Source organism: Callithrix jacchus, chromosome 22 (assembly GCF_049354715.1).
Source record: "Callithrix jacchus isolate 240 chromosome 22, calJac240_pri, whole genome shotgun sequence".
In the NCBI taxonomy this organism is placed as follows: Eukaryota; Metazoa; Chordata; class Mammalia; order Primates; family Cebidae; genus Callithrix; species Callithrix jacchus.
This window is the reverse complement of record NC_133523.1, coordinates 15,712,523-15,730,974: the sequence shown is the minus strand read 5'-3', so window position 1 is coordinate 15,730,974 and position 18,452 is coordinate 15,712,523. Positions and strand designations below refer to the sequence as shown.

The following is an 18,452-nucleotide window of genomic DNA, read 5'->3' as shown; positions in this document are numbered from 1 at the left end:
TCTTCAACTCCTGGCTTCAAGTGAGCTTCCTGCCTTGGCTTCCCAAAGTGTTGGGATTACAAGCATGAGCCACTGCAACTGGCCCTGAATTACATCATTTAAATTTAGCAACATCATGGCCTCATTCGCTCCTGAGGTTCTGTCCACCACCATTCAGCCTCTTCCCTGCCTGCTAACTGATACCTGCCTGTCACGGGCTGTCTGTGCATGTGTCCCAAACTCCTGGGCTCAAGTAATCCTCCTGTCTGTCTCAGCCTCTTGAGCAGCTTGGATTATAGGCACGTGCCACCACACCTGGCTGTGATATAGGAATGATTTTTGAGACTGTTCCACGTAGACTTAAGGAGGGATGAGGGGAGTGATTCTCCAGATCACTTTTTCTTTTTTTTTTTGAGACAGAGTCTCACTTGGTTGTCCAGGCTGGAGTGCAGTGGTGCAATCTCTCGAGTTCAACTGATTCTCCTGCCTCCGCCTCTCTAGTAGCTGGGATTATAGGTATATGCCACCTCACCCAGCTAATTTTTGTATTTTTAGTAGAGACGAGGTTACATTATACTAACCAGGCTGGTCTTGAATTCCTAACCTCTGGTGATCCACTCGCCTCAGCCTCCCAAAGTGCTGGGATTACAGGCTTGAGCCGCTGTACCTGGCCTCCAGGCCGCTTTTGATGACTTCCTGAAATCATGCATCTTTTGCAAGATTCTCAATGTCATTTTGTAGCCAATTTGAACCACATTTGCATAATGGGAGGAGCTAGTCTTAGGCTGAGCTGGGAGGGGAATTCAAGTGGAGGCTCATTCTGCAAGTGTTCAGATCATTAGGAAAGGTTTCATCTTGGGATGACGTTTGCTTCCCCACACAATCGCCAAACCCGAACAGCAAGGACAACCAGTACTTTTTTTTGAGACAGGGTTTCCTTTTCGTCACCCAGGCTGGAGCGTAGTGGCTTGATCATGGCTTAATACAACCTCCAACTTCCAGGCTCAAGTGATTCTCCTGCCTCAGCCTCCGCAGTAGCTGGAACTACAGGTGCGCAGCACTGTGCCTGGCTAACCTGTATTTTTAGTGAGACCGGATTTCACCATGTTGCCCAGGCTGGTCTCAAATTCCTGACCTCAGGTGATTCAATCGCTTTGGCTTCCCAAAGTGCTGAAATTACAGGCATGAGCTACCGTGCCCAGCCCTTCTGCTACTTTCAATGCAGCAAAATTGAGCATTTGCACATGTAAAGAAAGGTGACCCTGCTGCGGTGGCTCACGCCTGTAATCCCAGCACTTTGGGAGGCCAAGGCGGGTGGATCACAAGGTCAAGAGATCAAGACCATCCTGGCCAACATGGTGAAACGCTGTCTCTACCAAAAATACAAAAATTAGCCAGGTGTGATGGCGGGTGCCTGTATTCCCAGCTACTTGGGAGGCTGAGGCAGGAGAATTGCTTGAACCTGGGAGATGGAGGTTGCAGTGAGCTGAGATCGTGCCACTGCACTCCAGCCTGGCGACAGGACTCCGTCTCAAAAAAGAAAAAAGAAAGGTGACCTCTTTAGGGAGGGCTGGGGGGAGGGTCTGTAGTTATCACAGCACCTCTCTGTTCTCCCTGAAGGTGCTATTGCCTCTGTCTGTAAACTTGGGGTGGGGGATGCCTCTTGGGGCCCCCAGGGTCCCTTTGGACCAACTGTCCAGAGCAAGAATCAGCAACCTGTCATCCTGGGGTTCCCTCACTTGCGGCAGTGGGGAAAGAAGTCTGAATCACCAAGACTTCAGTCCGCCCCCATCTCCCTAACCACAGTGTGGGGCCACTGCTATGTCCCTGCAGTGGGCTGGGTTGAGGGAAAAAGTTGACAATCCAAGTACAAGTAAGGGGGTGTGTTAAAAATAACAGGCCAGGCGCTGTGGCTGATGCCTGGAATCCCAGCATTTTGGAAGGCCAAGGTGGGTGGATGGTTTGAGTCCAGGAGTTTGGGACCAGCCTGGACAACATGGCAAAACCCTGTCTCTACTAAAAATACAAAAATTAGCTGGGTGTGGCGGTGCATGCCTGTAGCCCCAGCTGCTTGGGAGGCTAAGGTGGGAGGATCATCCTTGGAGGATGATCTTATTATCATTTACCCCTTCCACAAACAGTTCCCACTATGCAGGTGCTGGCTTCATTTTTTTAAAAAAATGTAAATTAAGGCCAGGCATATCACCTGAGGTTGGGAGTTCGAGACCAGCCTGACCAACATGGAGAAACCGCGTCTCTACTGAAAATACAAAAAATCAGCTGGGTGTGGTGGCACATGCCTGTAATCCCAGCTACCCCGGAAGCTGAGGCAGGAGAATTGCTTGAGCCCAGGAGGTGGAAGTTGTGGTGAACTGAGATCGTGCTATTGCACTCCAGCCTGGGCAACAAGAGTGAAATTCCATAACAAAAAAAAAATATATATATATATATAAAAACTGGCTGGGCATGGTGGCTCTTGCCTGTGATACCAGCAGTACTCTGGGAGGCCAAGGCAGGTGGACCACTTGAGGCCAGGAGTTCAAAAGCAGTCTGGCCAACATGGCGAAACTACGTCTCTACCAAAAAATACAAAAATCAGGCGGACGTGGTGGTGCGTGCCTGTATTCCCAGCTATTCAGGAGGCAGAGGAGAATCACTTGAACCCGGGAGGCAGAGGTTGCAGTAAGCCAAGATCACACCACTGTACTCCAGCCCAGGAGGACAGACTGAGACTCTGTCTCAAATAAATAAAGTCATTTTTAAAAGTTTAAAAAAATATAGAGACGGGGTCTCGCTATGTTGTCATGCTGGTCTTGAATTCCAAGGTCAAGCAATCCTCCTGCCTCAGCCTCCAAGTGCTGGGATTACAGGTGTCAGCCTCAGTGCTCAGCCTCCATCCAGGTGGTGGCTTCTGAGTTACCACTGCTCTGCAGATTCTGTCTAGAGCGCCAGACCAGATTTTCAATAGCACCCTCTAAAGGCCTCTAAGCTACAGCAAATCTCTCTGCCTCAGTGCTGCTGACGTACAGCCGGGCCATGTTTTGCAGAGGAGGCTGTCCTGTGCACTGTGCGGCATTTAGCAGCATCTTGGCCTCTACCCACCAGAAGGCAGTGGCATCCTTCCCTCCCCAGCTATGACAACCAAAAATGTCTCCAGGGGTTGCGAAACATCTCCTGCTGGCAGAATCAGGCCCAGGTGAGAACCTTGGTTCACGTACCCACTAACTAGAATCCTCTGTGTGTGTGTGTGTGTGTGTGTGTATATATATATATATATATTTTTTTTTTTCTAGATGGAGTCTCCCTCCATTGCCTAGGCTGGAGTGCAGTGGCACAATGTTGGTTCACTGCAACTTCCAACTCCCGGGTTCAAGCCATTCTCCTGCCTCAGCTTCCTCAGTAGCTAGGATTATAGGCACCTGCCACCACACCTGGCTAATTTTTGTATTTTTAATAGCGACGGGGTTTCACCATGTTGGGCAGGCTGATCTCGAACTCCTGACTTCAAGTGATCAGCCTGCCTCAGCCTCTAAAAGTGCTCAGCACCCAGTTGAGAATCCTGTAACGACACTCACAAAGGCAGAGGTGGCCCTAATTCACTTTCCCCTTAAAGAGGTGATGATACCATCCATATTTATAGACGGCCCTGTTGGGTCCTGATGCCCGACCACTGCTAAGTCAGCCCTTTCTGTCCTTTATCTAGGAGGTAAACCATGTGCCGGAGTCACAGGCCAGTCAGTGGCTGGGCTGAAGATGCCAAACTGCTTCTGGGGTCTCCTGGGAATGGGGGTCTCAAGGGGGCTGATTTCAGGAGCTGTCTCTGGCTTGCTGTGGCTGAGTCACACAGGAAGAAACCTTAGGTGGCAACTGCACTGTGACATGGGGGACTGAGCTGCCCAGGGCAGGGCCTGCAGGAATTGGTTCTGTCCTGGATAATCACCAGGAAACAAATCGGCGGCCAGGCCCTGTGGCTGACTGATGCCTGCCCACGCTCCCGCCCACGCACTGAGGCGGACATTGCAGATAGACAGATGGGTCCCCCGTCTCCATAATCCCACAGCAGTAAAACCCCCAGAACATTCGGGGAGGGCAGGGCCATGGCAGGGGTGTCCCAGACCTCATGCTTCAGCTTTTAATCAACTTTCTCCAAATTCCAAGGAGACCTTTTTACGGTGCTTAAAATATACCCCGTAATTTCACTCTTCTCTTAGATGTAGCATTCCCCAAAATATAACTTCCCCTTTTGTCTAAAATAGCCTTAGATCCTATTCCAAACGTCAGGACTGTGCTGTTTTATATGGCAGGGCATGGAAAGGAGGCCCAGGGAGTACCTGGGGATTTGGGGGTGGGTTCCCCTTCATCCCGGAGGGTTCACAGCCTCCACCCTCACTGGTGGAGCCAGGGGCCTTAGCACTCGGCTGTAGGGCACCCCCATCCTCTCCATATCCATCGAAGACACCTTTGGTTCTGATGTGTCCCTCTTTTCAGCTTGGAGGGGCCTCTCTGCGGTCTGCACCCATCCCTCCGTTCCCTTTCCCACCCAGGCTGCCTCTCACACTGCTCCCTGCTCTCTGCGTTCTGGCTGGGAATGCTGCCAGGTCACACTAACCACCACCTTGTTCCTGGCCACCCGACTTCAGGACGCCTGTCCTCATGCTTGTCCCTCTGGCTTAATTATCCCCCGACTGCAAGCTCCAGTGCTCCTGGTCACACTTCTGACACCCCAGACACCAGCTTCCTCCTGGGGGCACTGTGGCCTTGGTCATGCACCTCTGGTCAGGCCCTGTCAGCTATAGTGAGGAAGGGGGCTGGTGGGAGACCAGGAGGATGACAGGGTCCTGCTGGGTCCCTGGCAGACGGTGTGCCCTGCAGGCAGGATACACATATCTCAGAGCCCAGGAGGCAGCTGGTAACCCTCTGAGAGAAGGGGCCTGCTGACATTCAGCTCTGTGAGGGTGCAAGGACCCCACGCAGCTCCAGCCAGCCTCAGTCAGGTCCCAAACGCATGGGCTGTATGACCACTCCCAGCTGCCTGTGGGCACAGAGACAGACTGAGCTAGCCCTGCCGAACCCTGTGGGACGTCTGTGTCTGCGTCCTCCTTTCCTGGATCCCCATACTGCTTTATGGCCCTGTGTGGGGAAATGGACATTTACGAACACATAGGTATGTATGTGTGTAAATGGTATGGATACATATGCAGAGATTCCAGCTGGTGGTCTGGGCTGCTGAGATCTAGGACGGAAAGCTGGTTGTGTTACTTTTGGGAAGGGAGAGCTGAGCGGAAGATCAGAAGACATCTGGAGGTTGCGCGCGGTGGCTCACGCCTGCAATCCCAGCACTTTGGGAGGCTAAGGTGGGTGGATCACCTGAGGTCAGGAGTTCGAGACCAGCCAGGCCAACATGGTGAAACCCTCTCTCTACTAAAAATACAAAAATTCGCCAGGTGTGATTGTGGGTGCCTGTAGTCCCAGCTTCTTGGGAGGCTGAAGCAGAACTGTTTGAACCCAGGAGGTGGAGGCTGCAGTGAGCCAAGATCGTACCACTGAACTCAAGCCTGGGCGACTGAGCAAGACTCCATCTTAAAAAAAAAAAAAAAGACATCTGTGAAATGTTCACCTTTATGGGATTCTGGAACATTCTATGAAACGGTAGGTGTACTAGGGGTGGTCAAAGGACAAAACATTCCTATAAAGGGCCAGGAAGTAAATATTTTCAGCTCTGCGGGCCATGTATGGTCTCAGGTGCAATTATTTGGCTCTGTACTCATGGTGCCAAAGACGCCAGGGATGATACGTAAGTGTGTGGGCGTGGTTATGCACCAATAAAACTTTATTTGTAGAAACAGGCACTGGCAGATTTAACTCATGGGCTGTAGTGTGCCAACCCCTGGTAGATACTAAAAGAAATGAAACCTTGCTGGTGTGGTGGCACGTGGCTGTAGTCCCAGCTAATTGGGAGGCCGAGGCAGGAGGCCACTTGAGCTGAGGAGGTTGAGGCTGCAGTGAACTATGATTGTACCACTGCACCTCAGCTTGGGTGACAGAGCGAAACTCTGTCTCTAAAAAAATTTTGTTTAAGTTTAAAAAAATCAAAAATGAAAAGACACTAAAAAGATGAAGAGTTCATGGAAAAAAAAAGGTGGGGGGAAGCAGCTGAGGGAACCAAAAGAGATAATGAAATGTGTCAAGGTTTTGCCAAAGCAGGGAAATCTCCCACTGATCCTCTTCCCTGGCAGCGGCCCCTGGTTTGTTTCCCGCTGGGGAGATACTCCAAGGAGGGAGAGCTGAGCCACAGCTAGCACCTGGCACAGGTTTCAAGAAGTCACCCCAGGAGGACAGGGAGGATGGAGTGGAGGACCCCAGAATCCAGGGAGCACAAACCAGCACTCGCTCGTATCAGAAAACAAGCAAAGCTTTTTGATCATATTCCTTTGCAGAAAACCCCAGCAGGGAGTGTGTCACTTCTCAGCCCAGGCAGAGATCCTAAGATCCGGGACTGCGGTTTTTGGCATGGGGAACAAGTCTTAAAACAACATGGTAGGCCGGGCCTGTAATCCCAGCAGTTTGGGAGGCCGAGGCAGGCAGATCACGAGGTCAAGAGATCGAGACCATCCTGGTTAACACAGTGAAACCCCGTCTCTACCAAAAATACAAAAAATTAGCCAGGCATGGTGGCACCGGCCTGTAGTCCCAGCTACTCAGGAGACTGAGGCAGGAGAATTGCTTGAACTCAGGAGGCAGAGGCTGCAGTGAGCCGAGATCACGCCACTGCTCTCCAGCCTGGGTGACAGAGCGAGACTCCATCTCAAAAATCAAATCAAAACAAAACAAAACAAAAACAACATGGTACGATGTGACTCAAAGTCTACCTGGAAGGGCAAGCTCTTGGAAAGCCAGATCCTCACACACCTAAGGCCACTCGCCCATCGGTGATATGGGGACATGCCTGGTCGTGGGTGGGCAGTGACTGTCCTCTGGGCTCTGGGTGGGCAAGTGGTGAGAGGGGAGGAGGCACACCAGCCACCTCCCCCCAGGGATGAGGGAGAATGTCGGACCGAAACTGCTCCCTGCCACCCCCGACAACCACTTCGAAACAGCACCGAATATGGTCGGGTTGATGTGTAATTCCAATAGCACGACATTACCGAGGAAAAAAGAATCTGAAAATATTTAGGCAGGGAACATCTGTTGCAATGAAATTGATCTACGCATCCAGTTGACCTAAAACAGCAATTCTCAACTGGGGCGGTTCTGCTCCTCAGGGAACACCTGTCAACATCTGGAGATGTTTCTGGTTGTCAGGTCTAGGGGTGGGGGTGCTACGGGCATCTAGTGGGCAGGGACCAGGATGCTGCTCAGCCCCCCCACAGTACCCACGACAGCTTGGCCAGAGCAGAATGATCCAGCCCCACGTATCAACAGGGCAGGGGTTGGGAACCAGAGTTGGACCAGTAAGCGTGGCGACTGTCCCCAAGGGTTTCTGACTGTGAGGTCTGAAACTGACCCCATGTGACGGCTTATTCCGCTTTCTCGTCGCCTATGGGATTTGCTCTGCCCCTGCCCTGCGTTTGGGTCCCAGCTCCTACCTCCTCCTCTGGGCTGCTCTGCAGACCTGGGGCTCCCAAAACTGCTTCCCCCCCACCTTTTTGCAAACAGCTCGGGGAGGCCACACAGGGTGGGCAGGCGGCCAGAAATCGATTCTATTCTCGCTTCCCATGGTGCCCATAGTGCCCACCTCACCCCCCTCAAGAACTTTCGGCAGCTCATTGTTGGGGCCAGATTGTACCTCCTCCTTCTGTCCTTGCACTGCCCTGTCTCCCACACATGCCTACCCACGTGGATGGATGACCCGGATGTTTGTGTGGATAACCATCTCGCTGCCCAGCCCTTTGGATGGCCTGGGCCAGCCTGAGCCTTGACCGCTGGCGGGGTGAGGGTGAAGAGGGACTCCTGAGAGCCCTCACTCTGCCTCCTCTTCTGCCACGACAGCAGTGTGCCCAACCGAGAGAGGAAAATGGGTATCCAGTGACCCTGGCCCTGCTCCCCCTGACCCAGCCCTGAACATGCTGGCATGCCAATCTCCCTCTGAAGTGCACCAGGCTGCTGTCCCAGATCCTCCTGACCCCAAGCTCCCTGCCCACCCTGCTGACGTCCCCAGCCTCCTTCTCCCTCAGCCCAGCAAAGTGACAAGGGGTCTCAGGGACCCTCAGCCTCAAATACTCTGCATTCATGTAACACAGACACAAACTGAGCCATTGGGAGCTCCTGGACCCTTAGACAGATAGATGGGCACCAACTGCAGGTACTGCTCTTCCTCAAACAAACACTGGCTTCCCTTTGCTGACATGGGTAACTTCTGCCTTCTGAGGTCTTGACCCTGTCCTGACCCTGAGCGTCCTCTGGTTTGTGGCCCATGCCCTGAAATGTCCCATGAGAGGGGAGCCACACACCCCCTCTCAACACTTGCTTCTCCTGGCAAGCTCACCTCCTCACATGGCTAACAGGCAAGGGCTGGGTGAGTGCTTGGTCGGGAGGTGCCCCAGCCTGCTGTCTGCCCCTGGTTCTTCTCTGACTGGGTCATGCGACTGGGTCATAGCCTCTGAGGCCCAATGAGCTCTGGGGCTGTCGGTTCTTTGTGTGGCTGGTGCTCAGTTCTCCCTTGGACTCCCTATCAGCTGCTCAAACAAAGCACCCCAAACTGAACTCACCAGGACTCCAGGACTGGCCTCCAGGCAGAGCCCCTGCAAGCCATCTCTGACCCCCTCTCCTCCCCTGGGACTGTCCATCCTCAGCCGTCAGCCTCAGATGTGACATATCCCTGAGGCTGGGGCTGCTCCCAGGACTCCCACTCTGTCACTAGGGAAGCCACACAGGCCCTGAGTCCAGGGGCCCCTGCGAGCCAGCCCGTCTGCCCCGCTCCCTGCAGCCAGCCTCCCTCTGGCCACTGGGTTCTCAGTAGGCTGGGCAGGATATGCAGATGGATGTCCTTGCTGTACCTGGGCACCCCTGCCCGCTTCTGTGTTCCTCCCACCCCTGCTCCTGGTCCCATCTGGTGTCCCTCGGTGATCTAGCCATCAGCATGCCCGAAGCAGCCTGCTGGAGAGGACTGTTGTCCTTTTTCCCAGGGCTCATGACAGTCTCCAGGGAATCCTGTGTGAGTGTCAATACCCCCACTCCCCAACACTGTTCTTGTGGGGGCCACTGATGGGGGGAGGTTGGCCTGGCTGGGGCAGGGGTCCAGGAAAACCCCAACCACCTACCAGCTATACCAAGGAATGAAATACTGATAAAACTGGTGGGCAGAGAAACAATTTACAGTCGATTGTCCATCCACACCGTGGAATATGTTGCAGCCATGAAAAGCAGCACTGACCCACGCTACAACGTGGATGAACCACAAGAACATGATGCCGAGTGACAGAAGCCAGACACAAGAGGCCACACAGTGTGAGAGGTTCCATCAATCTGAAATGTCAAGGCAAATCCACAGAGACGGGAAGCAGATGAGTGCTTGCCAGGGCCTGGGAGAGGGGAGTGGAGAGCGACCGCTGATGGGGACAGGGTCTCCTTTTGGAGGGATGGAAATGTTCTGGAACTGGGGAGAGGCGATGGTTGCAGAACACTGCGAGTGCACTAAATGCCACTGAACTGCACACTCTCGTCTGAGGCCAGGAGTTTGAGACCAGCCTTGGCGACATAGCCAAACCCTGTGTCTACAAAAAAATAAAAATAAATTAGCCACGTGTGGTGGCGTGAGCCTGTAGTCCTAGCTGTTAGAGAGGCTGAGGTGGGAGGATCACTGGAGCCCAGGAGTTGGAGGCTGCAGATATAATTTAATCTACATATTTATAAACTACAGATATAAATATAATTTATCTATTTATCAATAAATAAGTAAATAGGTAAATTATATCTCAATAAGCTCTTAAACAGAAACCGCAACTTCAGAGGCATGGGAGTTGGCACACCACTGGTTCCAGAACCTTCTATCTCTGCCACCCTTGCTGAGTGGCTTGTGTGCCTCAGTTTCCTCACGTGTCAGGTGGAGGTGGTTAGTCTGCCCACATCAGGATGTGGTGAGGATGATGTATGAGACAATGCCCCCAACACTGGGTGGAGGCTGGCATCCATCCGTGTCTCACCCGACAGACTCCGGGGGAAAGGACAGGGCCCAGGCAGGTGTCCTCGAGGGCAGAGGTCGAGGTGGATAATGACACTGTGGTCTGGGTGACCTGCCCAGCTGGACCTGCCCCAGTGCTGACTGTGGATGAGGGAACAGAGCTCGTGGCCTGGCTGATGATGGAGGGGCTGGGGGAGTTGGGGGGAACAGAAGACTGGGTTTGTGGGGCCCCTAAGGAGGAGCTGAGGACTGGGTCCAGGTAGGTACAAGTCCTAGATTCCTTTGCTCCAAGAAGGGGGTCTGGGAGAGTGGCAGGTTCAGGGCCCTTCCTCAGTCCTTCACTGGAATGCCTTGGGCATTGGCATGACTTTGGGTGAGCTGGGCTCCACCAGCTGGGGGTGTCTGTGCCCCGCAGCTCATCACTGTCACGGTGTCCCACTGTGGACTGGGCCACAGGGGCTCCATGGGGTCCTGGGAACCTTGGGACGACAGCCTGACAAGCAAGGATCCTGATTTTATTTCTGCTTTCAGAATGAAAGCCCACACACACTGCTGGCTTGCTGCAGTTCAATGCAGATGAAGGGAACCGCAGCCTCTGGCCCCCTGGACTCCTCCTGCTCTCAGAAGGGCCCTGTAGTGAGGCCTGGAGGATCTGAGGCTGCTCTACCCACAGCCCCCACGCTGTCAAGGGGCGCCCGCCCTGAGAGGCGCGTGGCCACGTGGAGGATGGGGAGGCTTCTGCAGCCCCCAGACTTGGTGCAGAGCGATGGCAAGTTAACTGCAGCGGCGGGCAGATCAGCTGATTGGAACCGGCTTTCCACAGAGTTCCCTTCCTGTTTTTTGGTCAGCATTGCACAGCGAGGCTGCAACCTTTGCGGGGGCAGGGTAGGGGGGTGCACCCAGCGACACCCAAACCTCAAAACAGCTCAACTTCTCCTTTCAGGGAGCTGAGAAAAAGTCCCCGATTGACGCCGAGAGTTGTGCTGATCTCCGGCTTTCCGCAGCCCAGGCGAGAGAGGGGAGAGCAGAGAGGCTGCCTGAACGGAGGGCTGGGGCTCAGGCCGCGTTCAAACCCTGGGTTTGGCCGTGGCTGTCTGTGGTGTGGCCTGGGGAGTCCACCTGTGGTGGGTTGACATGTGGTCCCCCAAAAAGACATGTCTAAGTCCTTACCCCAGAACCTGTGACTGCGCCCTTATTTGGAAAGAGGATCTTTGCAGATGTCGTGAAGATAAGCATCTTGGGATGAGGTGATCCTGGAATTAGGGTCAACCCTCCATCCAGGGACCAAGGAGCGGGAGACTGGACATACACAAGGGAGAAGACCAGGTGACAACGGAGGCAGAGGGCAGAGCCACGCGGCCACAAGCCCAAGGACGGCCGAAGCCACCAGAAGCCAGGAGAGAGGCCTGGGACAGAGTCTCCCTCAGACCCTCCAGAGGGACCCAGCCCTGCCCACACCTTGATTTCCGACTTCTGGCCTCCAGAACTGTGAGAGAATCAATCTCTGCTGTTGGAGGCCCCCCAGCCCATAATACTTTTATGATAGACACCTCAGGAAACTCGCACATCTGAGTGTCTCTCTGGGGCTTGGTTTCCTCATCTTGAAAATGGGCAGAGTTGCCGTGAGAATTTAGAGATAGATGATGGACGAAAATCACGAAGCCCAAACCTGACACCCAGTGGGCCTGAGGCACGACTTAGCTAATTATTCTTCTTACTAGAAAACGATTCTTAGGTCCAGGCACGGTAGCTCACACCTGTAATCACAGCACTCTGGGAGGCCAAAGCGGACGGATTACTTCAGGTCCGGAGTTCCAGACCAGCCTGGCCACCATGGTGAAACCGTTCTCTACTAAAAATACAAAAATTAGCCAGGGGTGGTGGCGCCCGTCTGTAGTCCCAACTAATTGGGAGGCTGAGGCACGAGAATCACTTAAACCCAGGAGGTGGAGACTGCAGTGAGCCGAGATCGCACCACTGCACACCAGCCTGGGCAACAGAGCAAGACCCTGTCTCAGAAAAAGAGAAAAATGACTCCCAGGTTAGCAGAGAACAGATGGAACTCATGGATAATATCTAAAAGCTCAGTGGCTGCAAGGAACAGGGATTCCTTCTTATGGGAAGAACTCAAAGACAGCGGCTCTGTTCCCAGTGGGCAGTTCTGCCCCACACCTCTCTACTCAAGGAAATGTCTGGGGACACTCTTGGTTGTCACACCTGCGGGGTGGGGAGTGCTTCTGGCATCTGGTGGGTGGAGGCCAGGGTGCTGTTCAATGCCATCCAATGCACAGGATGACTCCCTCCCACAGAGAACGATCTGGCCCTGAATGTCAGCAGAGCCCAGGTTGAGAAATCCAGCTCTAAGTGAAGACAATCATATCCCTTTGCAAACAGTCGCCCCAGGAAGCACGTTTATTGCCATGATGTGGATTTGGCTCAAGCCCGCTTTGGAAGCCGGCATGGGCACCACCCTCGAGCGGCTTAGAACCGCTGGAGAAAACCGGCCTTGCCGGCCCCTGCTGCTGAGGCCCCAAGCAGGGCAGCCTGGCAGGACCAGGGTTCTGACTCACAGAGGGTGACTAATGGCCGTCAAAGGCATCTTGGAGACTGTGCAGGCGTGGAGGCTGGAAGGAGCTTTGCTGGCATCCGGGGAAAAACTACCAGCCCCCAGGATGATCAAGGATCTAGGGCAGCCCTCAGGGAACCAGGCACCAGATGCCATCAAGTGGGACTTGATGGGGGCTGCTGTGGGCTGACTTGTGCCCCCCACCCCCAAAATTACATCCGCATCCTCACCCCCGGAACCTGTGGATGTGGCCTTATTTGGAAATAGGATCTTTGCAGAGGCAATTAGGTAAGATGAGGTCACACTGGAGTAGGATGGGCCCTATATCCCATGAGTGGCGTCCTTGTTATGAGAAAGCCACGTGAAGACACGGACACACAGGACGAACACCCCTGACGACAGAGGCAGAGACTGACGCAATGTGGCCACAGGCCAGGTTACATCTGCAGCCCCCAGAAAAGCTGGAGGAGGCCTGAAGCGTCCTCCCCCAGAACCAGGAGCGAGTGCAGCCTGGAGGATGCCTTGATCTCCGACTTCTGGCCTCCAGGACCAGGAGAGATTCAATTGCTGTTGCTGGAAAACTCATCCACACCGTGGAGGGTCCTAGGGAGATGGCACTGTGGAGGCAGCAGCGTGGTGGGGAGGACATGGACACTGAACTGAGGCTTTGGTGGCAATCCTGCCTCCTGGCCATGCCACGTTGAGACCTTGGGGCTGGGCATGCTAATTCTGCAGGGCTCAGGTGTTCACCCACCTGCCTGGTCCCATTTGGCAAAATGCTTGACATGCTAAACGTTGGATCTACCCTCTTGTTCATTCTCCTACTACATTTTTTGTTGTTGTTATTTATTTTTTGAGACAGACTCTTGCTCTGTCACCCACGCTGGAGTACAATGGTACGATCTCGGCTCACTGCAACCTCCACCTCCTGGGTTCAAGCGATTCTCCTGCCTCAGCCTCCCAAGTAGCTGGGATTACAGGCGTGTGTCACCATACTCGGCTACTCGGCTAATTTTTGCATTTTTAGTAGAGATGGGGTTTCACCATGTTGGCCAGACTGGTGTTGAATTCCTGACCTCAAGATCCACCCACCTCGTCCTCCCAAAGTGCTGAGATTACAGGTGTGAGCCGCCGCACCCAGCCTGTTGTTTATTTTTTCAAGACAGAGTCTTGCTGTGTCACCCAGGCTGGAGTGCAGCTCACTGCAGTCTTGAATTCCTGGGTTCATGGAATCTTCTCACTTTAACCTCCTAGGTAGCTAGGACCACAGGCATGCACTACCATGCCTGGCTAATTTATTGTTCTTACTTTTTAAAATTTCGAGATGAATTTGCACTCTTGTTGCCCAGGCTGCAGTACAATGGTACAATCTCAGTTCACTGAAACCTCTGCCTCCCAAGTTCAAGCCATTCTCCTGCCTCAGCCTACTGAGTCGCTGGGATCATAGGCGCCCGCCACCACACCCAGCTAATTTTTGTATTTTTAATAGAGACGGGCGGTTTCCCCATGTTGGCCAGGCTGGTCTCAAACTCCTGACCTCTGGTGATCCCAGTATTTCTAAAGTACTGGGATTACAGGCACAGTGGCTCATGCCTGTAATCCCAGTACTTTGGAAGGCTGAGGTGGGCGGATCATGAGGTCAGGAGATGGAGACCATCCTGGCTAACAAGGTGAAACCCTGTCTCTACTAAAAAGACAAAAAATTAGCCAGGCGTGATGGCACGAACCTGTTATCCCAGCGACTTGGGAGACTAAGGTAGGAGAATTGCTTGAACCTGAGAAGTGGAGGTTGCAGTAAGCTGAGATTGCACCACTGAACTCCAGCCTGGACAACAGAGCAAGACTCTGTCTTGTAAAAAAAAAAGAAAGAAAAGAAAAAGAAAGAAAAAAAGGCAGACCGCACACTCATAGGTGCAGACCCCTGAGGCCACACACTGCCCCTGGCCCTCACCAGGTGACCCTAGTTGCATTGTTCTGAGACATGTGGATAGACCTCATCCTAAAACCCTCAGAATGATGGGTGCTATGTGGTCACTTCTGCAGCCCTGTGGCCACAAGACTCACCCACAGCGGCACACTGAGGGCTCCCGTAGGGCTTGGCTGATTAGGGCAATGAACAGCGGGTAGAGAGCATGAGAGCCTGGGTTGGTCCCTTCTCTGCTGCCTCTACAGTGAAACGAGGTGGCCCCTCCCCTTGCCCACTCTGTGACAATGCCTCCCCATCCCCTTAACCCCCAAGGCCTGCCGTATGCCTTGCGGGCTTGCTTCCACCCTGCTGGTCCCCCTAGAAATGCCCTGTGAAGCACTCCTCAAACTGGTTTGAATACCCTAGGCTTTTCTTTCAGGCACCTTAAGAATGAATGGCCACATTTTGGATTCCAAATGTGTATTAACTGTGACTTTTTTTTATTTTTTGAGATAGAGTATTGGTCTGTCACCCAGGCTGGAGTGAAGCGATCTTGGCTCACTGCAACCTCCACCTCTCGGGTTCAGGTGATTCTTCTGCCTCATCCTCCCGAGTACCTGGGATTATAGGTACACACCATCATGCCTGGCTAATTTTTATATTTTTAGTGGAAACGAGGTTTCATCATGTTGGCCAGGCTGGTCTCGAAGCCTGGACCTCAAGTGATCCACCTGCCTCAGCCTCCCAAAGTGTTAGGATTACAGGCATGAGCCAGGGCTCCCGGTGACTTTGTATTTTCTGTATTTTTGATGCTCTGACATCCGGGGCCTGGCTGACCCCAGAGATGCCCCTTCCCAATTCCTAGATTGGCTCTGGCCAATTTCTGGAGATGGTTCAGGACCTGCCTTCAATATGCAAACCAACCAGTCCAGAGCCTACACCCCAGCCACCTCCTCTCCGGGGCTCTCACACTCTAGCCCACTATCCCCTACCCTTGTCACCCCAGGCCCTGGGACCTGACAAGGGGCAGCCCCTATGCCTCAGAGCCTGAAATAATTCAAACAAGCCAATCCTAAGCCAGCTTACTCCTCCTAGCACGTTCCGACGCATGAAAATCACAGTAAAGTTTCCTGCCTCTCCGGGCTCCCATTATCCCTGTCTCCCTAGGCCTCCTGATGAGTCTCAGTGCTTCCCCCTGTGGCATTCCATGGCATTGCACCCTCTTCTTTCGGGAACTGTGAGTCACAAACTCTTTCCAAGGGCAGTTGCCTCCCGACTAGTTGGCCTTGCCCTGCATGAATAATGACAACAATCAGAAAACTTCCACTTGTTCTCTCTTTAGAGATGGGGTCTCTCTGTTGCCCAGGCTGAAGTGCAGTGGTGTAATCATAGCTTACTGCAGCCTTGAACTTGTGGGCTCAAGTGATCCTCCTGCCTCAGCCTGTCCAATAGCTGGGACAACAAACGTGTGCCACTGCACTTGGCTAATCCTCATATATATATATATTTTTTTTTTTTTTTTGTAGAGAGGGGTCCTTGCTCCGTTGACCAGGCTGATGTTGAACTCCTGGGCTCAAGTGATCCTCTTGCCTCAGCCTCTCAAAAACCACTGGGATTAAAGAATTAAAGACATGAGCCAACACACCTGGCCTGAAATTTCTTTTTTTTCTTTCTGAGACAGAGTCTCTGTCTGTCATCCAGACTAGAGTGCAGTGGCATGATCATAGCTCACTGTAGCCTCGAACTCCTGGGTTCAAGTGATCCTCCTGCCTCAGCCTCCTGAGTAGCTGGGACTACAGGTGAGCACTACTGTGCCTCCCTGGCTACTCTTTTTTTTTTTGTAGAGAGGGTCTTGCTATGTTGCCCAGGCTGATCTTGAACTCCTGGGCTCAAGCAATCCTCCTGCCTCAGCCTCCCAAAGCATTGGGATTACAGACGCAAGCCACCGTGCCTTGGCTTGAAACCCGCATTTTTCCAAACAAAGGCCCCCTTCCATAGACAGACCGCCTCCCTGCTCACCTCCAGCACAGGGCCGGCACCCAGGATGGTCCTCTCAACGCCGCTGGCGTAGCCCTTCTGGCTGAGGGCGGTGAGGCAGTGGATGAGGAAGTTGGTGCTCTGGGTCTTGCCCGAGCCGCTCTCGCCCGAGATCACGATGCACTGGTTCACGCGCTTCCTGAGCATGGTGTAGTAGGCCACGTCGGCCAGCGCAAAGACGTGTGGCTCCAGCTTGCCCAGCTGCTGGTTCTCGTACATCTTCACGTACTTGGGGTTGTAGATGGGCAGGAACTTAAAGGGGTTGATGGCCACCAGGATGCTCCCTGCGTACGTGTAGATCTTCTGTTGCAGGAAGCGGTGCTTGAGGTTCTTCAGGAGGTTGGCCTCGGTCAACTCAGGGAGGTTACACAGGTCGTCAAAGTCTGCCTGCTGCCGCGGCAGGAGGCCACGCTCCACCAGGCGCCGGGTGGCTGTGGCCTGCGCCACCAGCTGCATGTGCACGTACTTGATGGTCCCATCCGCATTGCGCTCCTGCAGCAGGAAGTAGTAGCCATCCTCCTGCGGGTGCTCGTCCTGCGCCCGCCGGGGCCACAGCAGCACCCGGTGCACAGGTGAGTCGTTGGCGTCCAGCACCCATTCCTCGCCACCCGACTCTTTGACCTCCACCAGCACGTAGCATTTGGTACCGTCCAGTCGCAGGCTGGCGATGGCGTCCTTGATGACGTCTGAGGTGGTGCTGTCCTTGGTGGCGGTCACGCAGCACGAGGCCTGGCTCTCGGTGGTGGACAGCTGGGGGTAGATGTGCAGGTGGTAGGCTGCCTGCTCCCGGCGGCCCGAGCTGCCTGCCTCTTTCACACTCATCCTGCCAGCCGCCTGGCTTCAGCATGCCTCCCGGGCTTGGGGTGCGTGTGTCCTGGAGCTGGAAGGAAGGTCAGAGTCAGGCAAGGTCAGAGTGATGGGGGCAAGTTTAAGGGGCATGCGGTGTCCCGCTCCTGGGCAGACAGCACCTGACCCGAGGCTGCAGTTCCCTACCTGACTAGGCTCTCCCAGAAAGCCAGGGCAACCAGTCACGGCATCCCGTGAGGGTCTGTCTGTCATTTAATGTGACCTCTGGCTGCAGGCGGTGGCTCATGCTTATAATTCCAACACTTTGGGAGGCCAATGTGGGAGGATGGCTTGAGGCCAGGAGTTTGAGACCAGCCTGGGGAACATAACGAGACCCCATCACTACAAAAAATAAAAAAATTAGCCAGGTGAGATGGTGCTCACCTGTGGTCCCAGCTCCCTGGGAGGCTGCTTGAGCCCAGGAGATCGAGGCCACAGTGAGCCGTGATTATACCACTGTGCTTCAGCCTGGGTGACAGAGAGAGACCCTGTCATTTAAAAAAGAAAATTGGCCAGGCGCTGTGGCTCATGCCTGTAAACCCAGCATTCTGGGAGGCCGAGGCAGGTGGATCATGAGGTCAAGAGATCGAGACCATCATGGCCAACATAGTGAAACCCCCAGTCTCTACTAAAAATACAAAAATTAGCCAGGCATGGTGGTGCACACCTGTAGTCCCAGCTGCTCGGGAGGCTGAGGCAATAGAATCATTTGAACCTGGGAGGCGGAGGTTGCAGTGAGCTGAGATTGCGCCATTGCACTCCGGCCTGGGCAACAAAAATGAAACTCTGTCTCAAAAAAAAAATCTGATAGTGGCTTTTGTAAGTGACATCATCAGACAACCCCCTAAACCTGACCCTTCCCCTGAGTTTGCTCCATCTCAGCCCTCGTCCCACCCCATCCAGAGTCAGCCTGTCAACTCTGAAATCCAACAGCTGCAACTCTCTTTCTGCTGTGCTCTTCCCAGCCCACATCCTTCCCAACCTTGTCTCTGAATAAA

At 53.6% G+C, this 18,452-nt stretch overlaps 1 protein-coding gene across 10 annotated transcripts in view; it reads right to left on the bottom strand.

Moving 5' to 3' along the window:
- Window positions 1-18,452, bottom strand: part of MYO9B (myosin IXB) — a 132,309-nt gene that overhangs the window by 86,024 nt on the left and 27,833 nt on the right. For all 10 annotated transcript variants that reach the window (XM_054249681.2, XM_078361749.1, XM_078361751.1 and 7 more), the window contains exon 2: window positions 16,591-17,488. In XM_054249681.2, the coding sequence (XP_054105656.2) occupies window positions 16,591-17,430 (840 nt within the window). In that variant the 5' untranslated portion in view covers window positions 17,431-17,488. The remainder of the gene's footprint in view (window positions 1-16,590; window positions 17,489-18,452) is intronic.